The sequence below is a fragment of the Acipenser ruthenus genome, chromosome 7 (assembly GCF_902713425.1).
Source record: "Acipenser ruthenus chromosome 7, fAciRut3.2 maternal haplotype, whole genome shotgun sequence".
In the NCBI taxonomy this organism is placed as follows: domain Eukaryota; kingdom Metazoa; phylum Chordata; class Actinopteri; order Acipenseriformes; family Acipenseridae; genus Acipenser; species Acipenser ruthenus.
In genome coordinates, this window is record NC_081195.1 from 65,980,656 (window position 1) to 65,998,675 (window position 18,020).

General features: G+C 38.7%; 1 protein-coding gene across 1 annotated transcript; it reads right to left on the reverse strand.

Annotated features, from left to right (window-relative positions):
- Positions 1–298: 298 nt before the first annotated feature.
- On the reverse strand, positions 299–17,357 carry LOC117415915 (tryptophan 5-hydroxylase 2-like). The gene is made up of 11 exons (XM_034026845.3): positions 17,139–17,357; positions 14,751–14,888; positions 12,405–12,597; positions 10,712–10,812; positions 8,687–8,754; positions 6,842–7,038; positions 4,664–4,799; positions 3,741–3,867; positions 883–978; positions 655–788; positions 299–563 (listed from the first exon to the last, which is right to left on the reverse strand). The coding sequence occupies exons 1-11, from the start codon at positions 17,238–17,240 to the stop codon at positions 389–391; spliced, it is 1,467 nt and encodes a 488-aa protein (XP_033882736.2). The 5' UTR covers positions 17,241–17,357; the 3' UTR covers positions 299–388.
- Between the last annotated feature and the right edge of the window lie 663 nt (positions 17,358–18,020).

Consider the following 18,020-nt stretch of genomic DNA (forward strand, 5'->3'; position numbering starts at 1 on the left):
TGGAGCATTGTCCTGCTGGAAAAACCAATCCTCAGAGTTGGGGAACATTGTCAGAGCAGAAGGAAGCAAGTTTTCTTCCAGGACAACCTTGTACTTGTTGTCAGAAATGTTGTCAGTAGTTTATAGAATAAAACAAAAATGTTCATTTTACCCAAACACATACCTATAAATAGTAAAACCAGAGAAATTGATAATTTTGCAGTGGTCTCTTAATTTTTTCCAGAGCTGTATATATATATATATATATATATATATATATATATATATATATATATATATATATATATATATTTGGTGTTTGAATGCCAGCTTGTACATTGAAAGAATCAGAAAGATATTCTTAAACAAGGTTTACATCTGAATAGACAGACACACAGCCCTATGGCACTCAAATTCCTAGGTATTTGTTCATTTTACTTAAAGCATCACACACAGTGTTGAGGTCACTTCTCAAGTCCTGGACAACATTCTCAATGCTTCTGGTGTCTTTCAACATTTCCACACTTTGAGTGTAAGGGTTAAAATACACTGAGAATGGACGTTTGATTGTTTTCGCAAATTCCCTGAAAAAAAAAAAAAAAATGCCATTCAGTTATAAAAACAAGTCATAATCATTCCATCATAGTTTTTTTTTCCCCAAGCTCAAACAATTACCTCATCTTGTCTTTGGCTTCTTCGAAACTTTCAGAAACAAAATAGACATCTTGGAAAGTTGTAATGAGACACTCTTGATTGCAAGTGGTTCTAGGGTCGAACTGCTTTACACTCGCCTTATCAGAGAGCGCATGCTGTAAAGACACCAGCGTAACAGCATTCAGAACATTGCGGGTCTGCTTCAGAGTGGAAATGACCTGGTTAGAGGCCATGAAAGCCATTGTATACCTTCAGCTCTCCAATAGAAGACAGCAGCCCTGCCCCATAGGCCCGGAGCTGCCCTTCCTGTTTGCAAAGTCCAAACTCTATGGTGAAGAAATAGCACTGAAAACAAAAAGAAAGACAATGGTCTTCACTCCAAAATAATGTCAGACAGTGGAATATTTGAATTTTACATTTTCCCTTTACCAGAACAGTGAAGTGTATCTGTGCTCATAAAATACTAGGGGTGGGTATTGGGACTGAGGATCTGTATTGCAATATATTACAATACTGAAGACAATATTGTGATATATTGCGATACATTCAATGCCAAATGATCTTCTGTTGCCAAAATAAATCTACACACACATATATATATATAAACTTTGCTTTTTGTCATTTTTATAAACTTTAAAGTATTAGAATGTAATATGAAACTCTCATATGAAATGCCCAGTAACACATTTGTGTTGGATCATGTGCACCTGCTTCCAATTTGAAAATGAGAAAAAAACAGTCCTGGTTTGAAACCTATTTAAAATTCTCTAAAAACATTGATTTTAAATGTATTTTTTTTTATTATTATTATTATAAATAAAATATTTATTTTAATTTGATATTAAACATGTTTTTCAAAAGTGCATCCTATGACTGTGGCCTTAAACACAGGTTTAAAGCTGCTTTTTATATCAGTGCAGAGCCCCGGGGTTTGGAATAAACGACTGACCTTGCTTTTAAGATTTAATATATATTACAAAAAAATAAATAAATGCTACACATTTATTTAAAATGAACTGCTGTTTTTTTGTTGTTGTTATTTTTAAAGATCAAATGCGGTCCAGGGGGGGGGAAAGATAACCACCAAAGAAAACATTTACCCGCTAGCTGCTTTCAAAACAAGCCAGGGTATACCAAGAGAACATGCCCCACACCAGGGTCAATGCAATCCATTAGACTGGTCATAATGAAGTGCATTCTTCCTTATTATCCAGGTGAGAGATTCACAATTCTGATAGCTTGTTTCATGCTTAAAGAACCCTAAAGTAAAACTAATGTACACAGAATGAGTACTGGCCTCCAAAAAGCAAAACTTGGGTAAAGATGTGTCTCAAGGGGGTAATTTGTTCTGAGTTCTGATGCTATTCTTTCTACCAACCAATTTATCTACATGAATGTCAAATTTCAAACGGATGTCAAAATATCACATCAAATATACTTTGACACGGCTAATAAGCAAGCTGGCACTGATTGGTTTTAAAAATAAACCGTAACCAATATTCCTGATTCCTGATGATTTAAATTTGATTATGAATTCAGAAACTCTGCTATACCTACTTGAACAAGCATCAAGCCAATTTATGGAACCTACTATGTTTTTTGTTTTTTTTTGTAAAGAAACCTAGCTTAGATTAATTATTAACTCCCCCGCACCCCCTCCTGCTCCAACCCCTACACCCACTGCATCCCCTACTAACTCACCCTCCTTCTCCACCTTCTCTCCCCTCTCAGACTCTGACCTCTCCTCCCTGCTTCAGGGTAACAAACCCACCACGTGTGCCCTGGACCCCCTCCCCACTCACCCCTTTCAAGCTGCTGCTCCTGCTCTACTTCCCTTCATCTTCTCCCTTCTCAGCACCTCCCTCCATTCTGGTCTCTTTCCCTCTGCCTTCAAACAAGCCTCTATCACTCCCCTCCTCAAAAAACCTACCCTCGACCCCACCTCCCTCCAGAGCTACCGTCCTGTCTCCCTTCTACCCTTCCTCCTCAAAACCCTCAAGCAGGTTGTACACCACCAGCTCTCTGCTTTCCTGTCCAGCCACTCTCTGCTCAACCCTCTCCAATCTGGCTTCCGCTCTGCTCACTCCACTGAAACCGCCCTCCTGTCTGTCACTAACTCACTAAACTCTGCCCAAGCTGCCTCTTTCTCCTCTGTCCTAATTCTCCTCGACCTCTCTGCTGCCTTTGACACTGTCGATCACTCTATTCTACTATCCTTTCTCGCTGACCTGGGAATCTCTGGCATTGCTCTGGCCTGGTTCTCCAACCGCACTTACCAGGTAACTTGGCGTGGAGCAACCTGAACACCTCACCCGCTCCCTGGACCCCCTCATCGCATCCTATGGTTTCTCATACCATTTCTATGCTGATGATGCTCAGATTTTCCTCTCCTTCCCCACCTTTGTCTGCACCATTCCCTCCCGTATCTCTACTTGTCTTCCTGCTATCTCCTCCTGGATGCACTCGCATCACCTCAAACTCAACCTCTCTAAACTGACCTCCTGTTCTTTCCCTCCTCCCCCTCCTCTGATCTCTCTATCTCCGTTCCTCTGGAATGTACCACACTCTCTCCCTCCTCCTTAGCTAAGAACCTCAGAGTCACCCTGGACCCCTGCCTCTCTTATTCCCAGCACATCTCCACTCTGGCATGCACTTGCCGATTCTTCCTGAGCAACATACGAAGAATCCGACCCTTCCTCACCAACTACGCCACCCAGCTCCTGGTCCAGGCCCTGGTACTCTCCCAACTAGACTACTGCAACTCCCTCCTGGCTGGCCTCCCTGCGTCCGCCACCCGTCCACTCCAGCTCATCCAGAGCTCCGCTGCTCACCTGGTGTTCTCTCTGCCTCACTTCTCCCACGCAACTCCACTGCTCCGCTCACTCCACTGGCTCCCGATCACCGCTCGCATCCAGTTCAAGACTCTTGTACTAGCCTACAGATGCCTTGACCAGACTGCACCCAGCTACTGTTTAAACAGTAGAATGTGTTCTGTGGAAGGTTATTTATGCTAGTGTGGCATGGTGCTGAATTTATATCACTGGTCAAAGCACTGTCAAGCCCTTGGATGAATGTGCCATTCTATATTAGATTGATAACGGACTCACTGTTGCTAGTTTCTGAACATCCTCATCGGAGGCTCCCAGTGAGGCTAGTCCAATCTCCTGTGAAAACTGGGCAAACTTTGGATCGGCAAGGAGAGGCATGTGTCCCAGCAGCTCATGGCATGTGTCCCTAAAGTAAGGAGCAGAGATTTTTACATGAAGTGTCTCTAATTAATACAGAGTAGTTACTTAGTAAATACACGTGTACTTACACATAATTACAATGTTATTGTTACAATGTATTTAATGTATACCATTTTTTTGCAAGATTCTAACCCTAACTCTAAACCTAACTGAATAATTCTAATCCTAACTCTATCTAAACCTAATTCCAAACTTAACCCTAAGCCACCAAACCCTAACTCTAAACCTAACCCTAATCCTTTTCTGATACAATTGTGTACTTACATATATCGTGCAAAAAGATGTACACATTAAGTGCATTTTAACTATTCATAATAACATTGTAATTATGTGTAAGCACACATGTATTTACTATGTAACTACTATTATTACTATTAATTTCTTAGCAGACGCCCTTATCCAGGGCGACTTACAATTGTTACAAGATATCACATTATTTTTACATACAATTACCCATTTATACAGTTGGGTTTTTACTGGAGCAATTTAAGTAAAGTACCTTGCTCAAGGGTACAGCAGCAGTGTCCCCTACCAGGGATTGAAACCACAACCCTCCGGTCAAGAGTCCAGAGCCCTAACCACTACGCCACACTGCTGCCCATGTAACTATGTAAATACACAGTAATTAGAGACACAATATAAAGTGTTACCAAAAAAACAAACAAACAAACGAATCTAGTTTAGCAAGTAGCCAATGCATGTCAGCACATGCATCTATATAATACAATGTACCTGCAGTGTCAAATAGCTTGAGTTGGTCTCTGTTAAGGCCAGACACTTACGGTTCAGGGGTGTAGAGTGGGTCCGTGCCGTGGCGTATGTACTGAGTACAGTTGAACACTCGGTAGGCTAACCCAGCTAAGAAATCCCTGGGTGACAGGTATCCTGCCACAGGCCGGACTGCGAAACCAGATCTCTCTGAAAAGAGAGTGACATCCTGCTGTGATTCCAATCATGTTACAGCCACTGCTCTGGCCCTTTCAAATGGGATTTTGTCACCATGGCAACAAAAAAACCCACAAAAAAACAAAAACATATGGATCTCAATTTTGTACATGTAGTGCCAAGGAATGCACAGTTGAGTATGCCTTGGGCTATATGTTTGTTCTGTATTTCTATACTATTACAACATGTAAAGGCGTTCATCAAAATGTCTGTAGTACGCGTCAACACAAGCTTACTAGCAGCTTCTACCAAGAGTAATTACAAGAGTGCTAGGAACAGGAATGCAGGGTCTTCGGAGGTACTGAAATGTCTGTGATCGGATTATTTTCAATGATTCAATGTATGTTACCATAGTAACAAAAGCTCTGCGTCTTTACCATGAGAAATAATAACGATAAAACAGCAAATAAATAAAAACAGCTGTGTTTAATTGGGACAATTCCCAGCAGCACCTGCAGGTTCCAGAGCCATAACTCGTATTTGTGCTTTCGAGCGCAGTGTACTGTTGATCGATCGGTGTGTTAGTGATCAGCAAAGAAGCCCAGGACTCATTCACTTTCATCCATATCTACCACTCTACAATAACATAGGATAATGCTATAGCCAAGGCTCATACTTTTCACGTCTTATAGTTTTCACAGAATTTGTTGCAATATTAAAGTCTGATATAAGTATAAACTGCACCATATCAACTGAACTGCAGAACTACGAGTGGAGATTTAGCAAAATATCAGTTTTGTGCAACTTATTTTTCAACTCATGAAGTAGGACTGGGGCTACAGTTATTATCTGTAATGTTGTTATCTGTTTTAAACTGTAGAGCACAGATGTTTTGACCAGGATAGGAAATCAATATCTTCAAACATAACACACTGTACTTATTGGATTATCAGAGTGTCTTTATGTTTTACATGATGTATTGAGACCATCTCAATAGCAGTTTCCTATTATAGCTCACAAGTTATTTTAAATTTCTGAAAGAGTAATTTCTAATTCAATCTACTGGCCCCCGGGCTGATGATGTTTTACGATTACATATGTGCTGTAAATGTATGGAGTTACATCCTCGTAAGAGACGCATGTAGTAAATATTAGTAAATGGTAAATGGTTTACCCTACAGTGTGCCGGCATTTTCAATGAAACCGAGTAAGACACATTGTGGAATGCCAAAATCTGAATATTTTTAGCCCTTTATTAACCAGTATTATTGGTTCTACAGTGAAGTGGTCAACCATGAAACCCACAGTGTAACAGCTTGTGACATTTGAGAAAGAAAGACAGCGCTTCAAAGTCTCAACCCACATGAGTCATTTTAATCGTATAGTCCCCATGCTCAACCAGCCACTTCATCCACTGCATTTTAAACAGCTTCTCAAACTAGCAATTATCCCTCAGATATTTGACTGTCAGGTTTCATTTTGAGGTGATTACTAAGAGTGTGCTCGGAGCTGCAGGGCAAATCTTACTGAATAAGGGGGGGTTGTATTATGCAGGATTGTTTTCGTGGTTGAGCCAATGAGATGCCAGGAATGGTGTCCTTTCATCAAGAGGCAATCATTTCTAACTTTGTTAATCACATTTTCAGAATTGAACCCAATCCAAAATATCTAGACTCTTGAACCAAATATAGGTACAGTACTGGCTATTAAAACTGCTGCACATCCCATACAATGTCGCCCTTGCAACTGGAATTATTATGCCCTGGGTTGCTGTGTCTGCCACCTCAGTATAGTAACCTTTTTTAAGTTTCTAGTTTTTGTTACATAGTAATTATTATGTCCAAAAAATGCGAACTTCATTGGGTTTGAACCCTACCATACTGTACTTACAGTAAACGGCACTATGGTTGACGGGGGACTTAAAAATCTCATTCAATGGTCGTAGTTTTAAGGAATCCACTGTGGTGAGGACAAGGCATTAAAAGGGACTACCAGATGGGGTTTTTTTTAGGTTTGAGTGCCTCTATTTATCTTGCGGACATCCTATTCATAAATGACAGGGGTACAAGACATACCTTTCAGGAATTTAGAAACATCCTCAAGCTGTGGCACATTGTCTTCCCTGTACCCGCAGTGTTTCATCAGCAAAGGAAGGTTCTTGAGATATTCCCGACAGGCGTGAGTGGGATAAAGCTTCGTCAACTCTCTGAACACTGTGCCCCAGGTCTTCACTTCCTCTTCCGTGTACTCGACTCGGGGGATGGGCTGCCCACTAGAGAGAAGAACAGAAAAGATGTACCGCTGGAATGCAGCATTTTGCTTAAACAGCTACAATTCAAGACTTTGGTACAGTTCAGTGGTTTCAACTCCCCAGCAGAAATTCCTCTGGGATCATTCAGAACGTTGTCAAACTTCTAAACTGAGCCGGAGTTTATCCTGCTGATGGGATGTTTTCCATTCTCGTGAAGCACAAATGCCGATTGTGTTATGCCTTTCAGCAAGCTCTGGCTCTAAAGGTCTCATGAGGGTATCTGGTATGCCTTCTGGACATAGCTACTTATTTATTAACAAATTGATAGTTTGGTAGCCATATTATGATTATTTTTTAATGAGCAAATGATTAGTTGGCGATGTTCGTGATCAAAGTAGGTCAAGTTAGTTTCAACCTTTTAGTAATCTACCACTATTGCTTGATGTTTCTAACAAAAGTCCTTTCCTAATTTTTTGTGATTCTTTAAACAGTAAAATCTGTACATCTGTGGAGGTGAAATTACCAACTTCTCACCGTTCTTTGCTTGGCCGCAGCAGCTACGTCTGGTTAATTAATTTCTGTGGACATTTTATTTAAAAGGATTGTTATATGAATACCACAGCCGCGTCCCAGTCATCTAGGGCACCACAGTTACTATTGTAATGGGGTCTTGCTTGCAGCAGTTTACATAAGATTTCAATGAAAGGCAACTATCTGGATGTTTCACACAGAAACGTTTGCATATATCAGGGTTTGTTTCTTGTTTTACTCAGTTATAAAATACGGTATCACTTTAGATAGTCTCTAATTACTGTGTATTTACATTGTAGTTACTTAGTAAATACATGTGTACTTACACATAATTACAATGTTATTATGCATAGTTACAATGTACTTAATGTGTAAATCTTTTGCATGATATGTGTAAGTACATAATTGTATCAGAAAAGGGTTAGGGTTATGATTAGGCTTAAGGTTAGGGTTATATTGTGCAAAAAAATGACTAAGTACATTGTAACTAAGCATAACAACACTGTAATTATGTGTGAGTGTTACCTAACAGCATTTTTGTTTTCAAGCTGCCTCTAAAACCCCTTTCACTTATCAAGCCTTGTACTAATTATTCTGTTCTCAATAGGTTATTTAAAATATTTATTGATTGATTGACTGAGGTAGAAATCTTTTTTGGGGAATAACCTGGAGATGAAACATTGTTGTTATGATTCTACAAGGAACACTGTATTTTAAAGTGTCATTTAATTTAAGCAAGTCTACCAATCATGCCATACACCCAGGCTCTGAATGTCTGAGGTCTCCGACATGGAGAGGATTTCTGTTTAATGTCTCATCCCTTCTGAGCTACCAACATCGTTTCTGCAGCTCTGCTTAATTCCCTTTAAGCATTGACCAAGTACTGCCCTGATCAGAATCTACTGTGGTGCTTATGCAGGCATCATAATGCTGTCATCGGAAATTAGATAAAGCACAGACCAACACAGAGAGGAAGAAAGTCATCCCAAAATCCCAAATGCACCCTTTACACTTTTAACAGCTTATTTGTTCAACATGTTTTGGTCCACTAGCCATTATGGTTTGCAAGTTTATTAAGACAAGATAAGGGTGTTGGCCTCTGTGCTATATTTACTGTAAAAATAGGTTTAGTACTTACTATTTGTAATTCATGGCAACATCCACAAAATATTTTCGCCTTTGTCGATAAACATTGTCTTTAAACCCCTAAAAAAAGGAGACATGTAGCATTCAATACAGTCACATAACTGAAAATCTGAAAAGAAAAACTAAAATGACTAAAGTGAATCAATAAAGAGGTTTTATTATATATATATATTATATAGGAAGGTTTGTTATTATGGCCACCAATTGCACTTTGAGTCGCTGGACAGTGCAGCCCTCTGCTCCACTTGATTGAGCCAAGGAAAATAAATACAATTTTTGACAACACAATGATGGGGAGGGCGTGAAACACTGTACTAAATGCGAGAGGGCTGAACGATAGATGCTTAAAAGGTATACATTAGACACAGAATTATACTCCCTTCTTGCATCCTGCTCTGTTTCTAGTCTCCCCCACAGTGTGGAATAGAGGGGACATGAAAATCACTTTGCCTTCTAATAGGACAATAACTGTGTTTAGCCTGTCAGATATTCACTGCAATATTCCAAAGTGTGCTACTTAGCGGCAAGACTTTTTAATGAGTCTGAAGTTTACCATGGTTACAGCCTCCCATACTTAAACGATTAAGATGGCAGTAATTAACTCCAACACGGTCTATTTTTACCCCAGTGTGAGTGAGTTCATGAAAGCAGCGAGGTGTTGGTTCTACCGAGATGCTGTAATTAAACACCGGGGGTGGGCTGGCACTTCAAGAACATCAGCCAATCAGACCTACAAACAGAGCTTCCCTGTTACTGTGGCGGTCTCACATTCCATTCATTTACAATGCAGCAACCACTTTCATTGCCACTGGGAATCATTAAAACAAATTTATTTATAATCATATGTCACACCTGTAAGTATGTCTACTGATCCAAAAAGAACAGACCGGTTTCTCCATTTTCGATATCGCCAAGGATTAAAAGTTTGCCGTTCGCCTCCACATAGCACACTTCAGTTCCAAACTGCTTGGAGCTGTTTGCAATGACTTCATCCCTCAGAGCTTTTCATTTAGCTTTGCTAACCTGTTCTTTACTCTCTGTATCACCGCTGTCCCTGAGTGAAGGATATAGCAGGACTGTATCCTTCATCTACCCAACACCACTCGAGCAGAGCTGGAAAACTCTTCTTATGCCCCATAATCATTTACATACAATTAGCCCTGCTATTGGCTTCAATTAGTATGCTAGCCTGACAGTAAAAGCTATAGAGGGATCGCAAAATCTTTACAGCATGTGGTAACTACCTGAAGGTAATTTTAATGCAGCAATAAATTGCCTTGTTTTGTATATCTGCCTTGAAGTCATTCACTTTAACTGTATTATATTTAGTCATTTGTATTAGCAAGTGTTGAAAATATCAGAAGAGTACAATAGTTTGCTATTCATTTACAACTAAATGTTTTATCAAACTATTTCAATGATTATTGCCCAGTAACTTAGTTTTCCCCATGTATTTCCTATGGTATTACCATGGATTTTTCATAGTATTAATATGTGTAACACTTTACTTTAAGTGCCTCTAATTATTATGTATTTACATATTAGTTACACAGTAAATACATGTGTACTTACACATAATTGCAATGTTACTGTGCATAGTTAACATTTTTTTTTGCATGACATATGTAAGTGCACAATTGTATCAGAAAGGGGTTAGGGTTAGAGGGGCTAGTCTTAGGTTTAGAGTTAAGTTGAGAGTTATGGTTAGGATTTGGGTTACATCATGCAAAGAAATGTTGTACATTGTAAACATTGTAATTATGTATAACTACACATGTATTTACAAAGTAACTACTAAATAAATACACCATAATTAGAGACACGTAATGTAAAGTGTTACCAAATTACTGTAAGAAGAAAGGGGGGTTCGTACCTGTTTAAAACCCTAGTATGTGTGTTCTGTAGGATTCTCTATTGTTGTTTTTGCTAAGATCATTATTTGCCAAGATTACTAACTATTCCAATACAAATGGTTCTGAAAAGCTTCCTCAGGGCTGATGACAGGAAAGTGACTTACAGGATGATCAGCGTCCAGTTCTGAGCCGTACATCAGCACTCTGTGGGAGCACTGATCCAGCTCTGCAATCTTTCTGGGGAACCAAGGAACACCATCCAATCCTGTTAAATAAAACACAGAACACAATGAGCTCCAGAACTCAATCGGAATTTAAACACCGTCCAATCCTGTTAAATAAAACACAGAACACAATGAGCTCCAGAACTCGACTGGAATTAAACACCATCCAATCCTGTTAAATAAAACACAGAACACAATGAGCTCCAGAACTCGACTGGAATTTAAACACCGTCCAATCCTGTTAAATAAAACACAGAACACAATGAGCTCCAGAACTCGATCGGAATTTAAACACCATCCAATCCTGTTAAATAAAACACAGAACACAATGAGCTGCAGAACTCGACTGGAATTTAAACACCATCCAAATCCTGTTAAATAAGACACAGAACACAATGAGCTCCAGAACTCAATCGGAATTTAAACACCATCCAATCCTGTTAAATAAGACACAGAACACAATGAGCTCCAGAACTCAATCGGAATTTAAACACCATCCAATCCTGTTAAATAAGACACAGAACACAATGAGCTCCAGAACTCAATCGGAATTTATTAGTTAAAAAGGCAATCTACAAAGTTAAGAGGAGGAAGATTTTCTATGGTGGAAAATTCACCTATATTATTTTAAAATGAATTCCTGGCTTGAAAGTATAGATAAGATTTATACTGGTGGGGTTAAATTATTACCAGAAAGAGGGTAGTTGAGGTATAAACTATATATGTTTTAATTACTTTAAAGATTAAGTAGCCAGGTTCCGAAAAATATAGCATTATATGTCACCACATGTTGCTACAACTATTTAAATAACATACCTGTCATTTTTCTTCTCATTGTTAAAGTAAAGAAGCATTAATTACAGTGCAGAAAAGTGGAAAAAGGATAAATTACTCTGAGTGCATTTCCGTGATAAGAATACCGCAGGGTCATTTAAAGATTCAAACATCTGCTGTCTATAGTTTCTGTAGATAAATAGCAGTTGTCAGACGTAAGGTTTCCCAAAAGGAATCAGACACTGCATATAGCATAATGATACAGCAAGCTGATTAGAGATAAGACACTGTGAAGAAAGTCATTAAACAAAGCTTCCTGCAGAAAACAATTAGCAAAGTACAAAGGAACAAGTGGCTTATAGGTTACAGTGCTAGCTAGCATTATAAAAAAGAAAAGCCTTGCAAGAGGCTAGAGCTTGGGCTGGAAATACAATTAAATCAAATAATCAGTGAACGAACAGCAGAGTAGATCAGCGGAAGCCTGGAAGTCTCAGGTACAAAGACAGTCAAGAAATTTGTGAGCAAGGGAGTGAAAGACCAGCATGAAACAAATGACTAATAATGCATTTTCTGGTGGACTTAGACATTGTAAATATGGACCATGGTGTTGTCAGATCTTAATACAATGCTTGTTGAAATTATGGCTGGGTGTAATATTGACCAACATCTGGAGTCCCATGCAGTAAGCATCATAGATGAAGTCAAAAGATGATCTTCTTCTACTTTGATAGACTTTGATTTATGACTGAGAGTGGGGGCATACCTGGTATAATCTCTGTGCAAAGCTCTACAGAGACAATGCCTAACAGCTACAGGGTGGGTTTGAATACTGAATCCCGAATGGAGAAGGCGCCCTTACCCCCCTCCTCCTCCTGCTCTGTCCACATGCTGTCGGGAGGGTTCAGAGTGATGCTGCTGCTGTGGAGTTTCAGAACCAGGATCAGCTCGTTAAACTCTTTCTTGCTGCAGTCGCAGTCGGCGTAGATTTCTACCTCAGAGTTTCTCCGCTTGGACTTTCTCGATTCGATGTGAACAAGATTCACATGCTTTTCCTAGCAGGTGGAGTGAAGAAAAAGTGACAAGTGACATCTTGTACATTGACAAAAGGTGAAACATTTCTGGAAAAGCAATTAAGAGTGTTGCTTGCTTTCAGACAACCTTGAGCAGTCTATGGCTGCCTTATTAGTAAATACAATAAAGCAGTTAAAATATAGTAGGGTGCAAAATGATGGAAAGGCAAAGAAGGGCAGGGTGTAGGGATTGATCCCACTGTCATTTACTTACACAGCTGATTTCACTTTAAGTACAAAGGAACCAGTAGTTTTTTATCTTTACAAAATTGGTATTTGCATAAAGACTCATGGCTAAAGCTCTGACTAGCATGCATATAATTGCTTAAAAAATTGTAGGTTATATGGGCACAGGGGCCTCTATAAAAATAATCTAAGGAAAATGCATTTAAATATTTGACAGGTGCTGAAAACATTCAGGGGTAAATGTACTAAGATGGGCCAGTCGCAGTGCAAACATACTGCAATTTGCAACAGTTCACAAAGTATACATTTTGTCATATGCACTAAGAGAAAATATGTTAATAGAGTCGCAATATACTAATTGAAATATTTGTTGTGTCATCTTAGCGAGATCTCTACCACTGCGAATGTCGTGCAACATCTTTTAGAATAAATAACGAAAGGCAGTTTAAACTCATCAGATTCTATAGTGGGGCCCCCACCTTCACCCCCAAATAAAAAATGTGTTTCTATCAAAAAGCTTTTCATAATCATACAGTAGCCCCTCACTAAACCGGATATGTTGTCTGACATAAGGAGGTGTTGGGTTTTTAAAAAAAATGCAATAAAATCACACACACATACATTTATAGTGCTCAATGTATTTTAAATGTATAAATCATTGCACTGAAATAACACCTATATGTTTTGGGCAGGCTATACATTACATTATGAAAAAGAAAATCTGTACTGTATACAATACAGTAGTAAAATCAAATGAATACCTAGTGCACTTTCTATTTAATTTTGCCTGTAGGCTACCAGTAACACAAAATAAATCATGCTGCTGCATTGTATACATTGGTGTACAATGCGAATAAAAGATTATTTTAAATTGAAACTAAATGATTTTAGCTTTTTTTAAATTATACCACTAATTCATACTATCATGAGTAGCCTATAAGCCAAATGTATACTGTCAGTTTGTATTTAAGTTAGTCAGTGGTGCAGTGCTAAATTGTGCACAACTACAACCCACCTGCACATTAATAGAATAGGTGTGTTTCCTATTCCTATACAGATCCTCAGAATGAGCTGGAGGGGTTAGCAGCACATGTGTGCAGTCTATTGCTCCCAACACGTTGGGGAAACCAGAAATGTCATAGAAATTTGTTTTCAAGGCTTGTAAGTACACCTTTCTTTTAGGGAAAAAATTGTATTTGGGTGTTCGCCTCAAAAATGCATTGAGCACAACTGGCAATACACGAGAAGAAGCAGACTGGGAAATGCCAGCAACATTTGCGACTGTTTAAAACATGCTTTCAACAGTTCTTAATATTTTAATGCAATGTAAGTGTCACACTTGCCGGCAGCTTTAGTACATCTCATTGTAATATTTGAGAACCCTCATTTGCACTATCTCCACCTGCTTTTTGCGAATTTATGCAGGAACACCCATAATTACATATTCATCTGAGGTTGAACCACAAAGAAAAACTGCTGCTGTAAAGCATTCCCTAAAAAGTCGCTAACAGCATTGCGCATGTTTCGTACATTTCACCCTAGGCTTCCGACTCGTTTGCAGCTGGTTTGCGACTATTGCGACACCCGCAACACTTCAGTGCTTAAAAATGCTCAGCTCATCTTTGCTGTTAAAAAAATTAATAAAAAAGAAACTCATTCATTATAATGCAAAGTCCAAACAGAATGTGGTGAGTCTGAGTTGTGTCACCCGCATTCTGCATTCACAGATCAAGCACAAGCACGTGACACATTTTCATTGAACAACTGCTCTGCTGACCTTCCACGCCTTTTAAACACAAAACAAATACAAATTGCAAAATACAAATTGCATTACAATTTTAGGAATGCTTGTGCGTTTAGGCAACTCAAAAATATAAAAACGTTACTGTCCAGTGAATGGTGCCATTTTCTCTCTCCCCCTCTTTAAAATGAATTTAATAAACACAAACCTGAAAGATTCTGAGGGCTTTTACCAAGCAACCAACTTCGTTTTTCAGGGAGAACACCACCGCCATTTTCCCACCATCAGCTGCCTTGTTTTTCACTTTGCCAGCTTCCTCAATTTTACTAAAAACACTCTTGTATTGCTATAATAGATAGGAGAGTAAAGTGAAAAAGTGTACATGACAATTAACATTTGTATATATGTACTGGTGCTTAAATGTGTCACCCATTAAAACAATGATGAAAGCTATAGAATTCCACAAAATAAAAATTAAGAACATTTTAAGAAACAAGTCAAACCACAGGGCTAGTTGAAGGGTAGCTTTGGCCAAGCCTGGCTAGTGGCAGGAACAGATGCAGGAGGCAGCAGGCCTAACATTTTTCCCAAAACTTTAAAAAAAAGTTTGCAAACGGCTTACATAATTTCCGTATTTAAATGGTTCCACTGGTTTAAACTAATGTATCAGCGTATTAAAGAATGCAACATTTGTAAAGAATGGCTTAATATAGGTAAAGTTACTGTTCTTTAAGACGTTATACCCTTTCTTGAGTTACTCAGGCCATTTTCAATATGATTTAATATGTTGCAAGCTCATTTCATTACTATGGAACTGAAAGGCAGGATTCAGTCCAACTCCTCGCACGCAGGGGAGCTGGAACTAGGGGTGCTGGGGGTGTGGCAGCGCCTGCTGGATTGAAGTGCTGTGCACCTGCTTCCATCATATACAGGGGTTATGGTTTTGTTCAATGGCTTTCAGCACCCCCACTATAAAAATTGTTCCAGCACCACTGCTCGCACAGCGGAGTAGCAGAGAGGTTTCAAGAACTCGAAATAACAAATAGTCTGGATTACAGCAAGTCAAATATTAAAGGTTAATTGAGGGGGAAAAAAACTTCATGAGTGTGGAAAGACAAACCCAGAGGGTAGAAGTCCTGAGTTGTTTACTGTATGTCTTTACTCACCAATGGACTATTATTGAGTTACCTGTGCATGCTCTCTCTATATAATAGAATCTTCCTTCACAGATAAAGTATTATTGTGATATATATTGTAACGGAGTGGCACTCACTCTCGTTCGTTCTGTCCCTTTAAAACACAGACCCGACACAAAACTGGAGGTTCAGCGCTTGCGTGCACTTTTAATGAAAAAAACAAACACCTAGCTCATTTCAGAAGCACTGACTAGCTCGCAGGACAGCTAAGCCGTTTACCTGACATAAAACAAAAACACAGGGTTGTTTTTTTTTTTTTTTTTTTAGAATACACACAGTACTCACAACCGTGACTGCACGGAACCAGAGCACACAGCCTTCTTCTTCCTTCAGCAGTGCAGAGTGCAGAACAGACTGGCTGTCTCCCTTTTAAACTCTACAGTACAGTAGAACTGTAGAACAAATTGTTGCCAGATCGTAGATTTCATTTTCTTTAAGATTTTTCCTAGTGTCTTCTTCTTTTGTATAAGATTATGTTTTTGTTTATTGTTGTGCTTGCCTTTGCAATGTCATTATCTGTGGTGAAAAGTGGCTCATTTGCAGACAGTTTTTTATTTTTATTTTTATTTTTTTGAGACACAACTTTTGTAATAAGTCAGCATTACTTTATTTGACCGAATTCATTATAAAGCCAAAAACTAAACAACAGAGAAGCAGCAGATGCGCTTTCCTGTTTAAAATATTACAAAGAATAGGGTCCAGGCTAAGATGAGGTCCTCGTCTGAGTGTTGTACCTAATTTGGTTGTTGCCAACAACAACTTCCTTAATTTAGAAAATAACTAAAAACTGGATGGTACTTAAATTGAAGGGAAAGCATGTTCTGCCTCTTGAAAGTACCTAGAGCCCTGTTCACTAGAATACAGCGGCAGATTGCTCGCTCTGCTTCACTTGAGGAGGTTTTGGAAGACTAACACACTGAATCCCTCATCTTAACTGAGCACCACAGTGTCTTTTTTTATTTTGTATCCAGATTGCTGGATGTCTTGGGCATGACGGTGAAGAGAGAAACTTTTTCATAGAGTCCTAGACTGAGTTTTATCTGGCACATGATCTTAACAGATGTGCACACACTAACTTTAAGCAAGTACAACTTGGTAGGCTGGAGGGAATGAATGCCCCCATGTAAGCAAACTGACTGTGTCTGCTCAAAAAATACCCTTCAAGTGATCCATCTGAAGTTAACCTGGTGTTAGAAAGGCAGGATTTAAAAAACAAAACAACATCAAATGAAATCTGTTAACACCGGCAACTATAAGTGGTTTATAAAAAATAGATTTGCTTTATCGTAGTGTATTTAATATATATATATATATATATATATATATATATATATATATATATATATATATATATATATATATATATATATAAAATCTACTAAACAAAATCAAGTACTCACTGTTTGGTTGCCTAAATGGTGCTCATCAAACATAGCAGAATCCAAGGATAATCCTCTTCTTGCCCAGTATTTGCTGGAGAACATCATCATTGCTGGTTGCATTGTGGATGCAATTAGTGATCAATTTCTTACAAAATATAGTGTATGAGAAAACAAAAGTAACTGAATGCTAGCGATTCATTCAGCACTGTGGGTCTTGGTGCTTTTTTCTCCTGCCTGAATCTTCCGTTCTTTATATACTGTCCCAGCTGATGCAGCTGATGTAGATAAGGCTCCCCATTCAAGATAATCCTGACATGCCCTTTGTTGAGAAATCAGCTTGCTGGTGGTTTATAGAGAAACACATTTAATGTAAGGGAACATTTTGTACATTTGGATGTAAGATGCTAATGATAGGGAATTTAGATGTTTATGAATAATAATAGCTCAAATGTATGGACATGTTGCATATACAGTAAAACATTATTGTCAATGTCCCAATTGAAATTCAGTGGGTTTTAAAGTCTTAAATTGCAGAAGGTGTAATTTGTTCTATATTTTATTGTATTCAGCTCTTTACATTTTATACATGTTTTTCTAGACTCTATTTTAACTGTTTGTTAACGGCAATAATACACCTCACACATGCAGGTGGAAAGGGGTACAGCAGTATATGAAACACACATAATTTTCAACACCTTCAGTTGGTGGAATGGGGTGCAAAACTACCTGGAACATTAACCATGAGCGCTTTGAAGAAGGATTACTCCCATTTCCCGGGTCGGACAAGGATGAAATCTTGTTTAACCTCGTTTCCAGGGATATATTCATTTTAAGCACCCGTGGGTGCAATGCACCCCTTGCCGCTGACAAACAACTCTGGCATTAGGGTGCTGTTATTAT